General features: G+C 40.2%; 1 protein-coding gene across 1 annotated transcript; it reads left to right on the plus strand.

Moving 5' to 3' along the window:
• The first annotated feature begins 748 nt into the window (after window positions 1-748).
• erlin2.S (ER lipid raft associated 2 S homeolog) lies at window positions 749-19,059 on the plus strand. Its single transcript, NM_001092777.1, is given in 12 exon segments — window positions 749-786; window positions 2,794-2,910; window positions 3,799-3,880; window positions 5,152-5,198; window positions 6,235-6,296; window positions 7,913-8,038; window positions 8,180-8,253; window positions 12,573-12,631; window positions 15,136-15,227; window positions 16,355-16,444; window positions 16,572-16,651; window positions 18,037-19,059. Coding segments are annotated over 11 exon segments (993 nt in total). The 5' UTR covers window positions 749-786; window positions 2,794-2,803; the 3' UTR covers window positions 18,211-19,059.
• The last annotated feature ends 77 nt before the right edge of the window (window positions 19,060-19,136 follow it).

The following is a 19,136-nucleotide window of genomic DNA, read 5'->3' on the forward strand; positions in this document are numbered from 1 at the left end:
TTGATTTGCTTATTACTTTAATAACAAGAAATGAGCTGCACTTGATAAGCCATGTCAAGGTGAGTATCTTAGAGTTTAATTGGTTTTCCTTTATTGGCCAGATGATTGCTTGGGTTTCACAAGTTTGAGAAACGAACAGAAAGTTGAGACCAGAACAGGCCTTAAAAAAACCAAACAAAACTTTTTACCCCGTGGAATCTGGGAAGGGGGGACAGTGACTCACCAGGGAGTGTCCGTGACATCAGAGGCAGGGCTATGACGTGGTGATTGGCCGGTCACCACATCAATTATAGGAAATCCTGCTCTGTTTTCCTAATTTGTATAACCAGGCAGGCAGTTTTTGAGCCCTTCAAAAAACATTTATTTTATTTATTTTTTAATGTCCATCAAACTCTGAAATTTCAATCTTATGTCCCTAGGCATAGAAACACTAGTATGGTACATCTGCCAGTATGACTAATAAAGCATATTTAATAACCATTATTTGATTGAATGATTTATTAAGGAAAAAAAACCCAAGTATTGGATAAGTTATCCTTACTTCCAGTGCTAGCCTGCCTTGCTTATACAACCAAAAATCGGAGCTCTGGTTCCACCTGCTGGCAAGTTGCTACATTTGCACTTCCGCCATTAAAAGGTCAAACGCGCCCTTAACAAAGATGTCTGCTTGTTCGGCAGCCAGGGTAAAAGAGATGACGTTCACCGGAGCGACACCCGGAAGAAAGTGCAGCTCGTGCAGGTGTTGCAGAAAGAAGATTAGGATCGATCAGAAGCGGTGCTCTAAAGGTCGGGAGGGGTCTGTTTATGTGTAGTCTGTCTCTAGCACAATTTATAACGTGGAATTCAGTTCATTGTGGGTTCTGGGTGTACTGGTGAGGCTGTGACATCAGAGCAGGGGGTTTATATTGGCACTGGGAGCTTAAAGGCCAGCTTTATCTAATTCTCTTATTAAGTCCTCGTTAATAAGGATTTATTTTTAAAAGGAACTTACAAATTGCAAAGACATTGGGCAATTGAAACTAGATCGCAGTTTCTAGAGCATGTGCCCCCTCCTTGTCTGTAAGCCAGAGCCAATAGTGGAGATCTGGTTTATTATATAGTATTAGTTGTTTTATGTTGTTTTAAAAAGCAATGTGTTGTATAATATACTGTGTGCACAGGCACTATACCCATTCAGCCCTTGTAGGGCCTTCTTTCATTTTACTAGATACACTGAACTCTGTATAAACAGCTCCCTCCCTTTGTTGTGGCTGTCTGGGCTTACAGATAAGCACAAGACAGTTGCGGGGTTATCAGTGCGCTGGTAATAGAATTATCTGCCTTGCGGGTTGGAAACACTCTCCTTGTTTGTCCCAAGAAGTAACAAAAACGTATTAAATTAATAAAGTTAAAAACAATATATCCCCTTAAAATGGTAAAAAAAAATGTCTAGTATTGCTGAGACAGTGAGCAGATTTCTGACAGGGAGAGGGACAAGCAGGAAAAGTTGCAGCTGAATTGCTGCGCTGCAGCCTTGTCTGTTTTAATGCATGCAGATATTCCTCTTCTTTTAAAGATGAACTAAAACTTCTGGTTTTAGTTAAAAAAAGACATGCCTGCTGGCATGTCGCATTTCCTTAGCCTCTGCTCTTCTTGTGTCTCAAAGGGCTTTTCCGTTAAATGGTTACAGTGATCCCAAATAAACTACTTTAGAGTTCATTATTTTGCAGCCACATGGATGTAAGTGTTTGTACATTGCCCCATGTATATACACTCTCTAGTAGACAAGTTAGTTGTTAAAGGGAAAGTAAACTTCCTCTACTGACGTGCCCACATTCAGTTTTTCTGTAGAAAAGGTACATAAACACTTTCTGAACTATATATCTTTACACAGGCATACTTAATTTAACAGATTGAAGGAAGGCATGATAGGTTCTTGAACAAAACATTTCCGTAACCACCCTCTTAGGCTCACAGTGTATGCAGCAGTGCTCTCTCACTTTTTTCTATTGTGAAGGGATGGATTCTGGCACATGAACACCCACTGTTTCCATAGTGGGTGGCAGTGGCGTAATTAGATGTTAATGGGCCCAACAGCACATTCATTTTAGGTGACCCCCAACATATCCAGAGATTGTCCTGTAATACCAAAAAAAGTTGAAATTGCTCATTATTTATATCCCTCCTGGGCCCCCCTGCAGCCACAGGGTCTGCTTCCTCTATAGTTACGCCCCTGGTGGGTGTTGCACGGATTCTCTGCAAAGCAGAGGGACCTTGAGTCCCAGAATCAATTCCTTCATAATGGATCAAGGTGAAAGAGGTGTTGCAGAACACTGTGGGGCTCATTTATCAACACTGGGCAAATTTGCCCATGGGCTGTTACCTATAGCAACCAATCAGAATGCTGCATTCATTGTTCTTCTTTCAGCTGGCTTTAAAAAGCTAATCACTGATTGGTTGCTATAGGTAACAGCCCATGGGCAAATTTGCCCAGTGTTGATAAATTAGCCCCTGTGAGGCTAAGGGGGTTGGAAAATGGTTCTAGAGAGTATCATGGTTTTCTTTCAGTCTCTGGAATCGCGTATGTCTGTATTAAAAAAAAAAAAAATACATTCATATTTATATCTGGCAGTTCAGATAGTATTTATACACCTTTTCTGCACAATCCCAACAGAATTAGCTCACATCAAGAAGGGAATTATATTTTCCCTTTAAATAGTTTGCCTTTGATTTATACCATGTGTGCCATTGTGCTGCTGCACAGCATAGAAATGCCTTTTACAGCACTTTGTGATTTCTGTTTCTTTTCCATAGGAAGCTGAGAATGTCCCACGCTGGAGCTATTGCTGCCCTCGGAGTGGCACTTATTGCTGCTGCACTCTTCTCGGCTATTCATAAGATAGAAGAGGGGCATGTAGGGGTGTATTACAGGTAAGCACAAAGCATATGATATTAGGTGTATCAATGGTGGTACAGTATGGGTCATAGATACTGCTAGGCGGTGGTATGTTTAATTTAAAAATGAACATTGAAAGTAGACTGAGCTTTTCCTTCCTATAGCCCATCAGACTGTTTTGCCTGCCTTAAAGTGGGGGCTTATCTCCAATATGAGATAATCATCCCTCCTCAGGCTGCACACAAGAGAGTCTTGTCCCCTACATGGTAGTTTTACATTAGTAGAGAGAATAAATAATACAACATTACTAGAATTCTGATTTTAACTGATTTTTTCACCGCTCGCATCAGCCCCTGTAGAGGGTCCATCCAGTAAGAGCCTAATTAGTGAGAAATTTCAATGTATCTTGGTAAAATAGCTCAACTTTGACTTTGCTGTGGGGCTCATTGACATCTAGTTACACCACTGGCCAGTTGAGCTTACTATTTATTACATTCACACACACACTATGGTCAGCTTTATTAGAAACCAACTAACCTGTCTGTATATCATTGGAATGCAGGAGGTAACCAGGGTTATCCGAAGTTCACATTTATATTTGTATGCAGAAAGGAATTAATTGTAAGTGCACTGTTTTGCTGGCTCTCTTTTTAACCCTTTCCCTGCCAGAATCATAAGTTCTACCTCTTCTGCATGGAAAGTGAAAAGCCTACTGATGACACTGAATCTACGTTTCAGGGTTTAAGATTAAAGTGCGATATTAAGCATTGTGCCATTCCCAAATGCTGGCAGGGGTTGGGTTAAACAGGGATTATTCATGTTTACTTGAGGTACATGTATATCTAAGACACAAAGACACAGCAGGGCTACTTATAGTGGTGAAACCCCAGTGAGTTTGAACCACGTTTTCTTTCTTTCTGTAGGGGAGGAGCCTTGCTGACTACCACCAGTGGCCCTGGGTTCCACTTAATGCTGCCTTTTATAACCTCATTCAAATCTGTGCAGGTATGGAGAAGACCACACAACTCAGTGTTTCATCTTGTCAGCCCTGGGTGTTGGACAGGGTATCCTTGTGTAACCCCTTTCTGAATTGTAGTGATTCACGCCGTTACACTTGGATTATCTGTAGCATTCATCTATGGCTGATTTGTATCCATAAGCTTTTGTGTGGTTCTGTTCTCTAAGGTAACACTGGACAAGGCGCCTTATGTTTAGCAAAAGCTTGTCCCCATACAGTTCTACACACTGGGACTTGTTTTCTTTGGGAGGCGTTGCTTTTTGAAACTGTGTATTTTTAATGGGTTATTCATCTGCTGGGAATGCAGGGACTTGTATAACTAGCTTTGCTTGCTATTGTTCTCGTGAGTTAGGCAGCATGTGACTCTTAAAGTTTGTTTATGAGCTTTAAATCACATTCAAAAAATCCCATATGCATGAGCATGACCCTGTCTTTTGTGCAACATTCAGAGATGCCAGGAGTTTTCTGTATGAGTAGTTGCAAAAATGGTGGGGTGAATAGCAAACCAATAAAGGCATTTCTATTACTGAAACATAAGCAGAAACTACCATGTTCAGGATAATGTTTTGCTGTAGAAAATATTGCTTGCAACCAGGTTGAGTTTGCTTTTTGGGCCCACACATGGAGCAGTGCAAACTCACTTGAGCAACACTATCTCATACCTCCCAGCTGTCCCCTTTTTTGAGGGACTGTCCAGATTTTAACAGCTCAACCCACAGTCCTAGATTGTTACTGAAATGTTCTGACTTTCTCTTTGATCTCCTGCATTGAACGGCCAAAAAAAGATACAAAGTTTCTAAAACGTAATTGGCTTTTAGCAGAGAGCCCAGAATAGATACTTTTGTCATAATTTAAGATAAGCAAAGAATCAATTGTAACCATTTAAGATAAGCAGGTCTCTTGGGGAAAGACTTGCAGCTTAAAGGGCAATTCACCTTCATTAGCAAAACTGTAATAACACATAAAAACCACAGAAATGTGCTCAAACTTTCATATCCTGCCAAATTTTGTAAAATGAACATGGTAATTAGGGTGTGTGGCCACAAACCGTAGCCACAAGCAAGGGCTCTGCGTGCAGAACAGTTGTATGAGATGTTCCAGTTGTTGGTTTGACAAGTATGTTTGTATAATTCAGCCCGCCATTGGGTGCTGCCTGTGGGTAACTGCTGTGTAAGAGATAATTGGATCCATTGATGTCCATGTTTGGATTTGTTACTTAAATCATTTAGGAAATTGATCTTTATCATTATTCCTACAGAGTACACTACAAACAGATGAGGTAAAGAATGTCCCCTGTGGTACCAGGTAAGGACTGAATCTTTTCCTGAAAATGCTGTTCCTGTTAGGCCAATGATGTTCATTCTGGTGACTTTCAGTTATTACTATATTAAAGAAGAAGGAAAGGCTAAAACTAAGTAAGCTTTATCAGAAAGGTCCATATAAATAAACCAGTAATCCCTCAAAGTAATGTTGCTCTGGGTCCTCTGTCAAAAGAAACACTGCATTTCTTTCCTTCTGTATCAGACTTCCTGTTTTCAGCTTAAACCTCCAGGGCTTGGGCTTGAGCATGCTCAGTTTGCTCCTCCCTCCTCCCCTATCGGCTGTAATCTGAGCCCAGAGCTATGAGCAAGCAGGAAGTGATGTCACACCAAGCTAATATGGCAACTACTATCCTAAACAAACAGAGTTTCTAGAGCTATTTACTCAAGTATGGTAAAGCATTCTACAGAATAAATATAGTGTTACAGATTGCACTATTGTGGCTAATCTATTGGCAATAAACTTCTTCGGTAGCTTTCCTTCTCCTTTAAGCCTATTCCTTATTTTATGTAGTGCAGCCAGTTTCTTGATACCCCCCCCCCAGACAAAATTGTTCAAGCATAATTGGGAAATGTCCATTTGCCTCTGAAGCCAAATGTGTTAATAAAGGAAATGTAACCCCTTTAAAACAAATGCAATGTCAAATTGTTTAGAGTGCTCTTCTGAGCACTTTTGAAATTTATATTTTTATTCTAGTTGTGAAGATATTAGCAGTTTTTACACTGTAAACAGTTGAATGTATTTGAAACGACGACACCTGCTGTTCATTATGGCCAACTGGCGGCGTTGTACAAAACTGAGTATATTTGCTGTAGAAAATGGCAAAAATGTTCAGAAAAGCAATTTTACATTAAGTGGGTGTGTACACATCCCCTTTAAATGGAAATGCCTTTTTAATGCTAGCGTTTGAGTATCATATATTGTAAAGATTTCATATGCAGTCAGTGTGGGTATTTATTTGTTCTGTTTTATTTTAACCTTAATCATTTACAGAATTCCTCATTTCAAAATTCTCTTGCAGTGGTGGTGTCATGATTTATTTTGACCGAATTGAAGTAGTTAATTACCTAATTTCCAGTGCTGGTGAGTATTTGAAGTGCCTAGAAAGAGCTGAGAACTTCCTCTAAGTGGCCAGTGAATTAGAGTCAGCCTTTTCCAATTGGTTGCAGAGGTTACTGAATGTTCTAGTTGAGCTAAAGCATGACTAGACAGAGTGTGGATTTTGAGCTAGATTGGTCTGGCTATAGCCATGCTGTTGTTGGGGCAGATCACATCCTTTAAAGGAACAAGTCATTATAAAAATAAAAACTGGGTAAATAGTCTGTGCAAAATAAAAAAATGTTTCTAATATAGTTAGACAAAAATGTAATGTATAAAGAGTGGAGTGACTGGTTGTGTAACAGAACACTACTTCCTGCTTTGCAGCTCTCTTGGTTTCCACTGATTGGTTACCAGGCGAGAAATACGTGTAATAGAAAAAAGTTAGTCCTTCAGTTATGTTCACTCCTGCCAGTCCTATTTCAGTCTCTCCACTGTACAAAAAGTGGATCAGCGCCTAAGGCTACGGAGAAAACAAACAACAAAACAAAAATATGGTGTAGTAATTTTGAACAATTAAGTTTGTCACCATGTGTTGGATTAGGAAAAGAAAGTGCTGTTTAAGGTTAGTTCCCCTTGAGATGGCAAGTCTTTACTTCAAAAGGGTAAAAAATATCCTGTGCGAGTTCCCTTTAAACGGACGAAAGAGTTTTCCATGCATGCATGAGTGCTTAAAAAGCTTCCACCAAATCTGGCTAATGTGTAAGTAGGTACTTTAGCCAGATTCGGTGGAAGCTTTTTAAGCACACATGCATACATGGAAAACTCTTTAGTCCGTCTAAAGTAACCAATCAGTGACTTGAGGGGGTCATAACTGTTGCTTTTGAATCTGAGCTGAATGCTGAGGATCAATTGCAAACTCACTGAACAGTTATGTCCCATGTGGCCCCCCTTCCAGTCGCTGACTAAAGGTGGCCATACACGGGCCGATAAAAGCTGCCGACAGACCGAGTCGGCAGCTTATCGGCCTGTGTATGGGGGCCCCCGACGGGCTTCCCCGATCGAGATCTGGCCAAAAGTCGGCCAGATCTCGATCGGATGGGGTTAAAAATCCCGTCGGATCGCTGCCGCATCTGTTCGTTGATGCGGTCCCGCGATCCGACCGCCCGTTTGCGAACGTGAAGGATCCGATCGTTGGGCCCTAGGGCCCACGATCGGATCAGCCCGATATTGCCCACCTCAAGGTGGGCATATCGGAGGGAGATCCGCTCGTTTGGCGACATCGCCAAACGAGCAGATCTATCGGTGTATGGCCACCTTTACTCTGAGTTAGAGAGCTGAAAAGCAGGAAGTAGTATTCTGGTTATTATGTTAGACATCCAGTCACTCCAGCCTTTATAGATTACATTTTTGGCTAACTAACTATATTAGAAACATTTTTTTATTTTGCACAGCCTATCGATGTACCCAGTTTTTATTTTTACACTGAACTGTTCCTTTAAAGCATACCTTATAATGAAACAGTTCATTTGTTGCACCAGTTTTACCAAACCCAGACAGTACCTGCCTAGTCTCTGCTAGGATATTGCAGTGTTGAGGGGATATTAATTGAAACACCATGGAGCACAAACCTGTTCTGCACCTTCTCTTTCCCCCTCTAGTGTATGATATAGTGAAGAACTACACTGCCGACTATGATAAAGCTTTGATATTCAACAAGATCCACCATGAGCTGAACCAGTTCTGCAGTGTCCATAATCTGCAAGAAGTGTACATAGAGCTATTTGGTAGGTAACTGGAAATTTCCTCAGTAACCCATAACCTTGTGGAGCTTTCTCTGATCCTTCTTCCTAAACTAACCTTCTTTATAAACCCTACAGTTTATGTGATTGGACCAGACATTTAATGCTGTATTGTCCTTTCCCCAGACCAGATTGATGAGGATCTGAAGCTAGCGTTGCAGAAAGATCTCAACTTGATGGCTCCTGGGATTATAATTCAGGTACCTTGTTGGTGTTTCATAATGAATTGCTGATTGATTGTTATTGAGGCCAGTACATATACAATGTAGCAGCAATGTCCTAATCAGGCCCTATATGTATAGCTGCACATTATGACTGTGATACCTCTGAAAAACTGGGGCTGTCTCTTTTATTTGGGTATTTAAACCTGCCTCAGTCAAAGAGACTGCCTGCAGGGAAATTCTGATGTCAAATGCATTGCCTTTGAGATAAGCCCATTAAAATTATATAGTGCTAATCCCTATGTGTCCTGACTGCCTACAGCCTTGATACCAGGGATTAATTAGTTGGTCAGAGTGTTGTTACAGCCATCCATGTTCAAGCAGAGCAGAGAACATACACACATACATACATACATACATACATACATACATACATACATACATACATACATATTGGGAATTACTGCAGCCACATTTTCTTTTCGCATTATGGCTGATGGATTTAAAGGGCTGGTTCACCTTTAAATTAACTTTTAGTATGTTATAGAATGGCCAGTTCTAAACAACTGTTCAATTGGTCTTCATTATTTATTTTTTTTATATTTTTTTTTATTATTTGCCATATTCTTCTAACTCTTTCCAGTTTTCAGATGTGGGGTCACGGACTCCATCTAAAAACAAATGTTCTGTAAGGCTACACATTTATACTTACTGCCACTTTTTATCACTCATCCTTCTATTCATCCCCTCTCCTATTCACAATCCAGTCTCATATCAGTGCATGGTTGCTAGGTTAATTTGAACCCTAGCAACCAGATTGCGGAAATTGCGAACAGGAGAGCTGCTGAATAAAAATCTAAATAACTCAAAAACCATAAATAATAAAAAATGAAAACCATTTGCAAATTGTCTAAGAATATCATGTTGTACATCATACTAAAAGTTAATTAAAAGGTGAACCACCCTTTAATACAAATAAGATTTAGTTCAATAAAGAATTTACTTTCCTTTTTGGTCAAAAGCAAACTGTATTTTCACCCCCCACCACCACCTCTATTACCATTTCAGACAATACGATGGTGATCCAAACTTCTTAGACCACTGGTAATAACACTTGTTACATAGTATTTTGAAATACACTGCTTGTGGCACATAGGAGGAAGCATGGTGCAAAAAAAAAGGAAGAGAAATCCACATTTTATCCATATAGGGCATGTTTATCATAGGCTGAAAATAGTGTAGAGATACACACACACACACACACAAACACACACACACACTTGTTGTGCTCAGACTAATAGCAGTGTGTTTAAGAAAGTGAATAAATTATCCTTATAATAGCTTGTATTTCCATACATGCAAATGCATTGGGAACACTGCACATTCTATTCCAAATAAAAACACAGATTTGTGTTATTCCTTTACAGAAAATGAAGAAAAGGGAATATTAGGTTGTTCCACAAAACAGCAGCGTCTGCATTCTCCTTTATAGACTCAAACATTCACTGTATAAACTGAAAATGTTTTCATGATTTTGCTTTCCTTTGAATCACTGAACTAATAGTTAGTTGAAGAAGAAGTGTTACTGAGAACTGCTGCACATCTGTGTTGTATGGAGTCCACCAACTTCCAACAACCTGTTACATTCCACAATTCTTCTGCATTTCTTGGTTTTGCATCAGAAACAGCATTTTTCATGGCTGGCCACTCCGTAACATCAATCTTGTTGGTCTGGAACCAAGATGTTGTTTGTTTACTTGTGTTTTGGGACATTTCCTCTTCGACATAAGGCAACATGACCTCTTCAAGTATTCTGATGTATTGAAACTGATCCATGATCCCTGGTATGTGATAAATAGGCCCAACACCACAACATCCCCATATCATGATGTATGTGCCACCATGTTTCACTGTCTTCACAATGTACTGTGGCTTGAATTCAGTGTTTGGGGGTTGTCTGATAAACTATCTGCAGCCCCTCGACCCAAAAAGAACAATCTTGCTTTCATCGGTCCACAAAAATGCTGTGCCATTTCTCAATGTGTTCTTTGGCAAATTGTAAGCTCTTCAGCACATTTTTTTTGTCAACTTTACGGGAGCTTCTTGCCGATAGCTTGGCTTCACATAGGCGTCTTCTAATTGTAACAGTATCACAGGTAACTTTAGACCTTCATTGATCTTCCTGGAGCTGATCATTGGCTGAGTCGTTGACATTTTGGCAATTCTTCTATCCATTCCAATGATAGTTTTCTTCCACGTCTTTCAGGTTTTGGTTGCCATTTTAAAGCATTTGAGATCCTTTTAGCTGAGCAGCCTATCATTTTCTGCATGTCTTTATATGTTTTCCCCTCCAATCAGCTTTTTAATCAGTACACTGTTCTTCTGATTTTCAGAGAGAAATACACTATAACCAGAATGCACAACATTTACTGCCTTTCTTCCTTAAATAAGGGCCGTAATTGACACCTGTTTTTTCACAGAATGAATGACCTCACTAATTGAAATCCATACTGCTATTATTTGGAACAAGCTATTATTATTATGAACACTGCTATTATTTTGAACAAGCCTCAATTAATGATCCAAATCCACAGAAAACCAACAGACCCAACAGTCGTGACATGCATGCATGCTGCTGATCCTATTACTCTACTACACCTACTAGTAAATTATTTGCCATGTAGAAATATAATTTTTTTACCAAAAAGGTGATTGATCAGGTTAGTGATGTTGGACTGCTATTATTCTGAACATACACACACTGAACATGTCATTTATACCAGATGTCAGTAACAACCCAAGTAATCAACACATACAAAGAACTCAAAACACATAAGTCCATAAATAAAGTTATGTGTAGTAATGTGGAATGACACAGGGAATAAGTATTCAACAAGCTACTGAAATGTATTTAATACTTAATAGAAAAGCCTTTGTTGGTAATGACAGCTTCAAGACGCCTCCTGTATGGAGAAACTAGTCACATGCATTGAGATTTTGGCCCATTCTTCCACACAAACAGTCTTCAAATCTTGAAGGTTCCGGGGGTCTCTTCTATGAACTCTGATATTCAGTTATTTTTTTCATATAGTTAATGAATTTAGGTCGGGTGATTGACTGGGCCATTCTAGCCGCTTTATTTTCTTTCTCTGCTGAGAGTTTTCTTGGCTGTGTCTTTGGGATCATTATCTTGCTGAAATGTCCACCCTTGTTTCATCTTCTGGTAGATGGCAGCAGATTCTTATCAAGAATGTCCCGGTACATTAATCCATTCGTCCTTCCTTCAGTTATATGAAGTCTGCTAGTACCATATGCTGAAAAACAGCCCCAAACTATGATGTTCCCACCTCCAAACTTCAGGTGTTTTTGGGGTGATGTGCATTTCTCATCAAAACTCGGTATGTGCAATGACAGTTCAGTTTATATATTCAGTACTATACTCTCCCAGAATTTCACTGGCTTGTCCAAATGTTGTGCAGCAAAACTTTCAATGCGCTTCAACATGCTTTTTGCTCTGCAGTGGAGTTTTGCACGGTGAGAGGCCGTGTCGGTTGAGTGCATTACTCATTGTTTTCTTTGAAACAACTGTACCTGCTAATTCAAGGTCTTTCTGAAGCTCTCTGCGAGTGATCCTTGGCTCTTGGGCAACTCTTCAGATTATTCTTTGTCTTTAGAGGAACACCTGGTCGTGGCTGGTTTAGGGTGGAATAATGTTCTTTCCACTTCTGGATTATGGCCCCTGGAACATTCAGAAGCTTAGAAATACGTCTGTAACCAATGCCATCAGTATGTTTTGCAACAATAAGGTTGTTAAGGTCTAGAGAGAGCTCTTTGCTTTTGACCATCAGGAGATGCTTCTTGTGTGATACCTTGGCAACAAGAAACCTTGTTATAGGCCATCAATTAGGACCAAAACTGATATTCATTTCCACTAATAGGTGGCAGGATTGCTTTCTAAATACTGACAAATTTCAGCAGGTTCATTGGCTTTCCATGCCTTTTTGCCTTTTCTTCATTTGTTCAATACTTATTCCCTATGTCATTCCACTTTACTACACATCACTTAATTTATGAACTTGTTTGTTTTTTGTATGTGTGGATTACTTGCGTTGTTACTGACATCTGGTGTAAATTTCATGTCAATAGCCCCGTGAGAAAAATGTTGAATGTGTTGAAATGTTGATGTTGTATTATATCCGCTGGCGCTATGAGGTCTATAGCATCCATTTCATATCCAAGTATTCTCTTAAAATCTCTGAGTGCTGCTGCTGTCATAATTAAGATGAGATGCAAATAAAAAGAACTTGTATAAACCTGCACATATAAGGGTGTGTAATAACAACTGTTTTTCTTTGCAGGCTGTGAGAGTTACCAAACCCAACATCCCCGAAGCCATCCGAAGAAACTATGAGCTCATGTAAGAAATTAGCACTTTTAAATGAAAAATAACAGACAGATTTATCAGATATCAAAGCAGGAAAATCTAAATGGCTCCCAGCAGTTAGATTTTTTTTTTCTCACTCTGGGGTGGTACCACTTCAAATACTTACTCTCTTCTAATTCAGACAGTTCTTTACTCTCCAGCACAGAAACAAAATAGAAAAACTGGGCATTGTGCTTGGTGCAGGGTTTACCTGTCTTATGATATCTGTATTTGCTACTCTTGCTCTTTGCAGTGTTCAAGCACATTCTGTTCCCCAAGTTCTAATGGGGTCGGATCACCCCTTCCTCAAAAGCTTCCCTAAAACAACAGATTAGTTAAGCAAAGCTATGTTGGCGAAGTAAAGGAATCTAAGTAGTATCTCTCTATAAGATATCACAATCTCACATACCAAACTTCATTTTATTTTTGCATAAAGCATTGCTAGTCTGGAACATAAATCTGAGATGCAGAAATGTGGGGAAATTCTTCTTACCATTCCTTTTAATTATGAATGGTAACTAGTTATATAAAAAGTCCAACATATGTATTGCACACTGGCTGAAAAACAGCGATTAAGCTGTACTGGGTGCGTTATCTCTAAATGTGGCGAGTCACTCCACTAAAAATATGTATATTGTCCAACGAGATCGCACACCATGATATAAAAGTTTAAAACATAGCGTTTTATTTCGTAAGCATAAAAACAGCCAAGATAAGCTTAGGTATACTCATCCATATGGAGATCTGTGCAATGTTTCGGGTGCTTGCTGCTCCCTTTCTCAAGCTGGTCTCCATGCAGTGCTAGGACTACAGTTCCCAGAAGCTCACTTAAAGGAATTGTACAGTGTAAAAATAAAAACTGGGTAAATAGATAGGCCGTGCAAAATAAAAAATGTTTCTAATATAGTTAGTTAGGCAAAAATGTAATGTATAAAGGCTGGAGTGATTTGATGTTATAACATGTCAGTCAGATCACTACTTCCTGCTTTTCAGCTCTCTTGGTTTACACTGACTGGTCACCCTGGTTACCAGGCAGTAACCAATCAGACTTGAGGGGGGGGCCACATGGGTCATATCTGTTGCTTTTGAAGCTGAGCTGAATACTGAGGATCAATTGCAAACTCACTGAACAGAAATGTACCATGTGGCCCCCCTTCAAGTCGCTGACTAACTCAGAGTTATAGAGCTGAAATGCAGGAAGTTGGATTATGGCTGTTTTATTAGACATCTGTTCACTCCAGCCTTTATATATTACATTTTTGGCTAACTAACTATATTAGAAACATTTTTTATTTTGCACAGCCTATCTATTTACCCAGTTTTTATTTTGACACTGAACTATTCCTTTAAGCCCTTCGCGCGCAGCAACGCAGTGTAAATACGTTTGTGCGCAGGCAACGGTGTCAGCATGACGGCGCGGCGCAGAAGCGTCACGCCGGCATAATTTCCCTCACCATGGACGTTTCAACAGTGGCCACCATTTTAGAAATGGGCTCAATATGCAAGACATTATTGTTTCAATACACAAAAATAGAAGAATGGCAAGATACATACATTGATAATATCGGCATGATTATGAGCATCTTTGAAGGAATAGAAATAGTTTATACATAATGCATAAATAAACAGATGTTATAAGCATCCCTGAGGGATAAAGCTAATTGATGAATAAATGAAGGTCAAAATCCTTATTCAAGCCCAATGGGCTAAGGGTTTTTAGCCTATGTATCCATTGAACTTCTGTCTTTTTCAGTAAGAGTTAGGGATGCACCGAATCCACTATTTTGAATTTGGCCGAACCCCCGAATCCTTCGTGAAAGATTCGGCCGAATACCGATCCGAATCCTAATTTGCATATGCAAATTTGGGGTGAGAAGGGGAAAACATTTTTACTTCCTTGTTTTGTGTTAAAAAGTCAGGTGATTTCCCTCCCCGCCCCGAATCTGCATATGCAAATTAGGATTCGGTTCGGCCTGGGAGAAGGATTCGGCTGAATCCGAATCTTGCTGAAAAAGGCCGAATCCTGGCCGAATCCCGAACCGAATCCTGGATTCGGTGCATCCCTAGTAAGAGTACCCTATCACCTCCCCTACGAGACTGGGGTACCTGTTGAATCACCCTAAATTTTAAATCCTCCCAGTCCCTGGATCAACTTGTACTAAAATCTAATCTTCCATAACCCTGTATTCTTTCCCTTGCTAAAAAGCCAACCGACCCCTTCTTAAAGCTATACTTGCTTTGATATTCGTCGTCCTTTACTGCTCATTCCATGCTCTCCATCAGTCATTCGCCAAAGGGAGTATCGTGAAGCTTTGTAACATCTTTTCGGCCTCCTTATTACAAGTGATATCACAGTAATATTGAGACCTTCAAAAATTAAGAAAAAGAAGGGGTTACTGGCTGCAGAGATGAGTACATGTGCACACAAAATATATGTAAGTTCTAGATTCCTTTGTCTGGAAAGTTATTGATTTCCATTTGTCGCATGTTGTCTGCAGGGAAAGTGAAAAAACCAAACTACTCATTGCTGCCCAGAAGCAGAAGGTTGTGGAAAAGGAGGCCGAGACTGAGCGGAAGAAAGCCATCATTGGTGAGTGACAGGCACAGAAACATTATTAATAGAGTCTACTGTTTCTTCATGCTGCCCAGATCCCTATAGGAAGAACTGGTGGTATACTCTTCCGCTCTTGTAATTTGGCCACACACATTGGGGCTCATTTATAAACACTGGACACATTTGTCCATAGGCAGTAACTCATGGCAACCAATCAGTGATGGTCTTTTTTTTCAGCCAGCTGCTGGTTAACCAGTGAATGCAAGCATTTGATTGGCTGGCAAGGGTAACTACCCAAAGGCAAATTTGCCCTGTGTTTATAAATAAGCCCCTTTGTTGTACTGTCTATCATAGATACGGGATATTTGTGTAAAACTGCTCATGACGTTCTTCTTAGCTGTCATTTTCCTCACTGGCTAGAGCGAAGATAAAAGAGAGCTTGCCATGTTGCTGAGCAGCAGATGCCACTGTTTTAAGTTCATTAAATATAGTAGGAAAAAAATTATGTCAGTATTTGTTTTAAAGGAGAAATCAACCTGTTCTGAAAAAAAACCCGTACCCCCCAACCCAGGTAGACCCTCCTCCCCCCAGGCTAACTACCACCCCCCACCCCCAGGGGAGATGCCCCATACTTTATACTTACCTCTCGGCGCAGATTCTTCCAGCGAAGTTCCACGCGCCCATCTTCCGGCTCCTCTGTAAGCTGACTGTGAGATCGGTATTTCTGCGCATGCGCAGTTGGAGCAGTTTGACGGTTTGCGCAACTGCGCAGAATTACACGGAAATTGCCAATCTCCCAGTCATCTTACCGAGGACGCAGAAGATGGACGCATGGAGGGTAGTTAGCCTGAGGGAGGGGGGTCTACCTGGGGTGGGGGGTACAGGTTTTTTTTTTAGAACAGGTTGATTTCTCCTTTAATGATGATGCTCAATGTGCAGAGAAGAGTCCTATAACATTTCTCTGGTCCGTTCTAAGCAGAGCAATATCACAAGAAAGGCTATCACTTGCTTGACTTTTAACTGCCCTACTTTTTAAATAATTTTACTTACAGACATGGAAGTACCAGTTTTGTAGCACGTAGGCAAAGCCACTACCATGCAAGCTTTCTCTGCACAGCAACAGTAAATCACAATAACAAGCTTTGCTTTGTGTCTCCCAACAGAGGCAGAAAAGGTTGCACAGGTGGCACAGATCAAATACGGGCAGAAAGTCATGGAGAAGGAAACGGAGAAGAAAATTTCTGAAATTGAAGGTGGGCGTTGGGATAAAAAACCAAAGAGATAATTACAACACCACAGAGCTAACAGTGGCGCTTATAGGAGACTGTAAGGTCAGCTTAGGCCTATTGGAAAACAAACAGTGTCTACTTTTCTTGACAGATTTTGCGTTTCTTGCACGAGAGAAGGCGAGAGCTGATGCTGAGTATTATACTGCACAGAAAGCAGCTGAGGCCAACAAGGTTTGTAAACTGATACTGCCATCAGTTTAATTGTCCTTCGTACCTTTCCTTCTCTTTGCATCTCCTGTCTGTCCTTCCTTCTAAAACTTTACCTGCACAATTGGGGCTCACAATTAAAATTCCCCAATAGCCAATGCCAGCATTCCACACAATAAACTGTACATTCTCCTCTCCAGAATTAGGCCCAGACCGGGATTCCAAATAGGCCCCGACATTTCAAGTACACAGAGACTGGCATCTTACAGCAGCCCATCTGGCTGTCTGGACCTGCACAGTATATAAAATACACTGTAAATTTTCAATTCAATTTCCAGTGAATTGCCTATGCTGAAGGTCTGGGGCATGAGCACCCCGGAGCCGCAGTTGAAAGCAGTAAGCTTATACATATATATGTCCAAGGATTTTCCAGCTTCTCGTGTCTCTAATCAGTATATAAAATACCCAGGTTACAATGCTGTTCTTGCTGCATGTCTATATATGAGCAGTTCAATGCTGTGCTATACCACACTTTCTAATGTTTAGGGATGCTCCGAATCCACTATTTTGGATTCGGCTGAACCCCTGAATCCTTCTCTAAAGATCGCATACCGAACCGAATCCTAATTTGCATATGCAAATTAGGGATGGGAAGGGGAAAACATTTTTTACTTCCCTGTTTTGTGACAGTCACGTGATTTCCCTCCCCACCCCTAATTTGCATATGCAAATTCAGATTCGGTTCAGCCGGGCAGAAGGATTCGCCCGAATCCGAATCCTGCTGAAAAAGGCCGAATCCTGTATTCGGTGCATCCCTACTAATGTTTGTGTTAAAAGTGGCCCTTACTGATGCATTAATGGTTTTATTTTGGGTTCATAAACACTTATGAACACAAGGATTGTGGCTTGCTGCTCTTGTGCTCTTTTCCTGCTAAATATATCCTGGGTAGTTGATAAGGGATTGTGTCCTCAGATAGGAACCTGCTGTATCATCTTTGCTAAGTTCCACTATAACATAAAATGTCACATTTTGGGGGCCACTATATCCCCATTATGCAATAAAGTTTGCTAAGTTTGCCCAGGAGCAGTAACCCATAGCAACCAATAGGATATTTGCTTTAACACAGGTGACCAGTAAATCATATTTGGTTGCTATGGGTTACTGCACCTGGGTAAATTTAGTGCCTTTTATTACATAGCCCCAAGACTATAAGGCCTGTTTAAACGTTATTATCTGTACCCCACTGATAAAGGCATTTATATGCTCTATGCTTAGGGCTCTGCTACCCTTTGCCTCTGTCCTGCCCCATGTACATCTGCCTAAACCCTGCACTCATTTCTTTAACTTCATCCCTATGTCACTACCCCATGAATAACCACCTTCTTCATTTCTCATTCTCTCTGTGCAGCTTAAACTAACCCCAGAATATCTGCAACTCATGAAATACCAAGCAATTGCGGCCAACAGTAAGATCTATTTCGGCCAAGACATCCCAAACATGTTCATGGACAGCAGCTCGGCAGGGCCTCGCGTTCAATCTGCGAAACGTAATGAACCCGCAGCAGCTGAGGAGCTAAAGTAAAGCCTGGAGAGCTCAACTTTTTTTTTAAGAACAAATCTTCAAATTGGAACAGCTATCTTTTTTTTTTTTTTTTAAATTAAAAAAATTTGTATGTAACATTCAAACATATTTCTGTAACACCTGCAGTTTCAATGAGGTAAGAGGATGTTCACTGTGGATCTATAGGAGCGAACGCTTTTGTATTTCATCAAGCGGAACAAACCAAATTGCTGACATCAAAGGTCACAGGTATTATAAAATATACATTCAAGGTTTAAAGTATTATTACTAAAAGGCATATTTTTGCTTATAGTGAACTATAAATATTTGGCAATGTTTTTAAACCTGTAGGAAAAGAATTGGGCATGCCTAGGCAGTAGCCATCTGTCTATAAACAAAAACTCCCCAAATTACTCTCAGTTGTCCCCTGCGAGAATCACCTGCAAGCATCAACACTTGTGCTTTCAAGTGAGAATCAAGAGCTGAAAGTGGCTTTCTCATAGGGGACACCCGATGAATGTGTAACTGTCTGCTGTTTGGCCCTGTCAAACTGAGCAGGGAAGGGGCAAGAGATGCTTCCTCTTCAGTAACATGCTGAACGGATATAAGCTGTGAAAAATCTGAAAATCAAAAGAAAAAAACTGAAATCTAAAAAGATGTAGAGCTCAAAGAGCAGTCTGATCAATTTTGTGGTAGAATAAATGTCCCATTAAAATGTATAGGTAAAGTTAAAAATAAATACAGAACCTGCTACGTTCATGTCAGAAATATTCAACATCTGTTCAACTATAGCTCTCAGTAGCCTTCCACTGATGTCAGAAATGTTTGTTCAGTCACAGATGGACATCCCTGTTGCAATAAAGGACATCTGGAACATTAATGTGAAGCAGCTCAGCTTATTATGAACCTGTAATACTATTAGCAGCATATGTGTAAGCATATCCCTC

Source organism: Xenopus laevis, chromosome 3S (assembly GCF_017654675.1).
Source record: "Xenopus laevis strain J_2021 chromosome 3S, Xenopus_laevis_v10.1, whole genome shotgun sequence".
In the NCBI taxonomy this organism is placed as follows: domain Eukaryota; kingdom Metazoa; phylum Chordata; class Amphibia; order Anura; family Pipidae; genus Xenopus; species Xenopus laevis.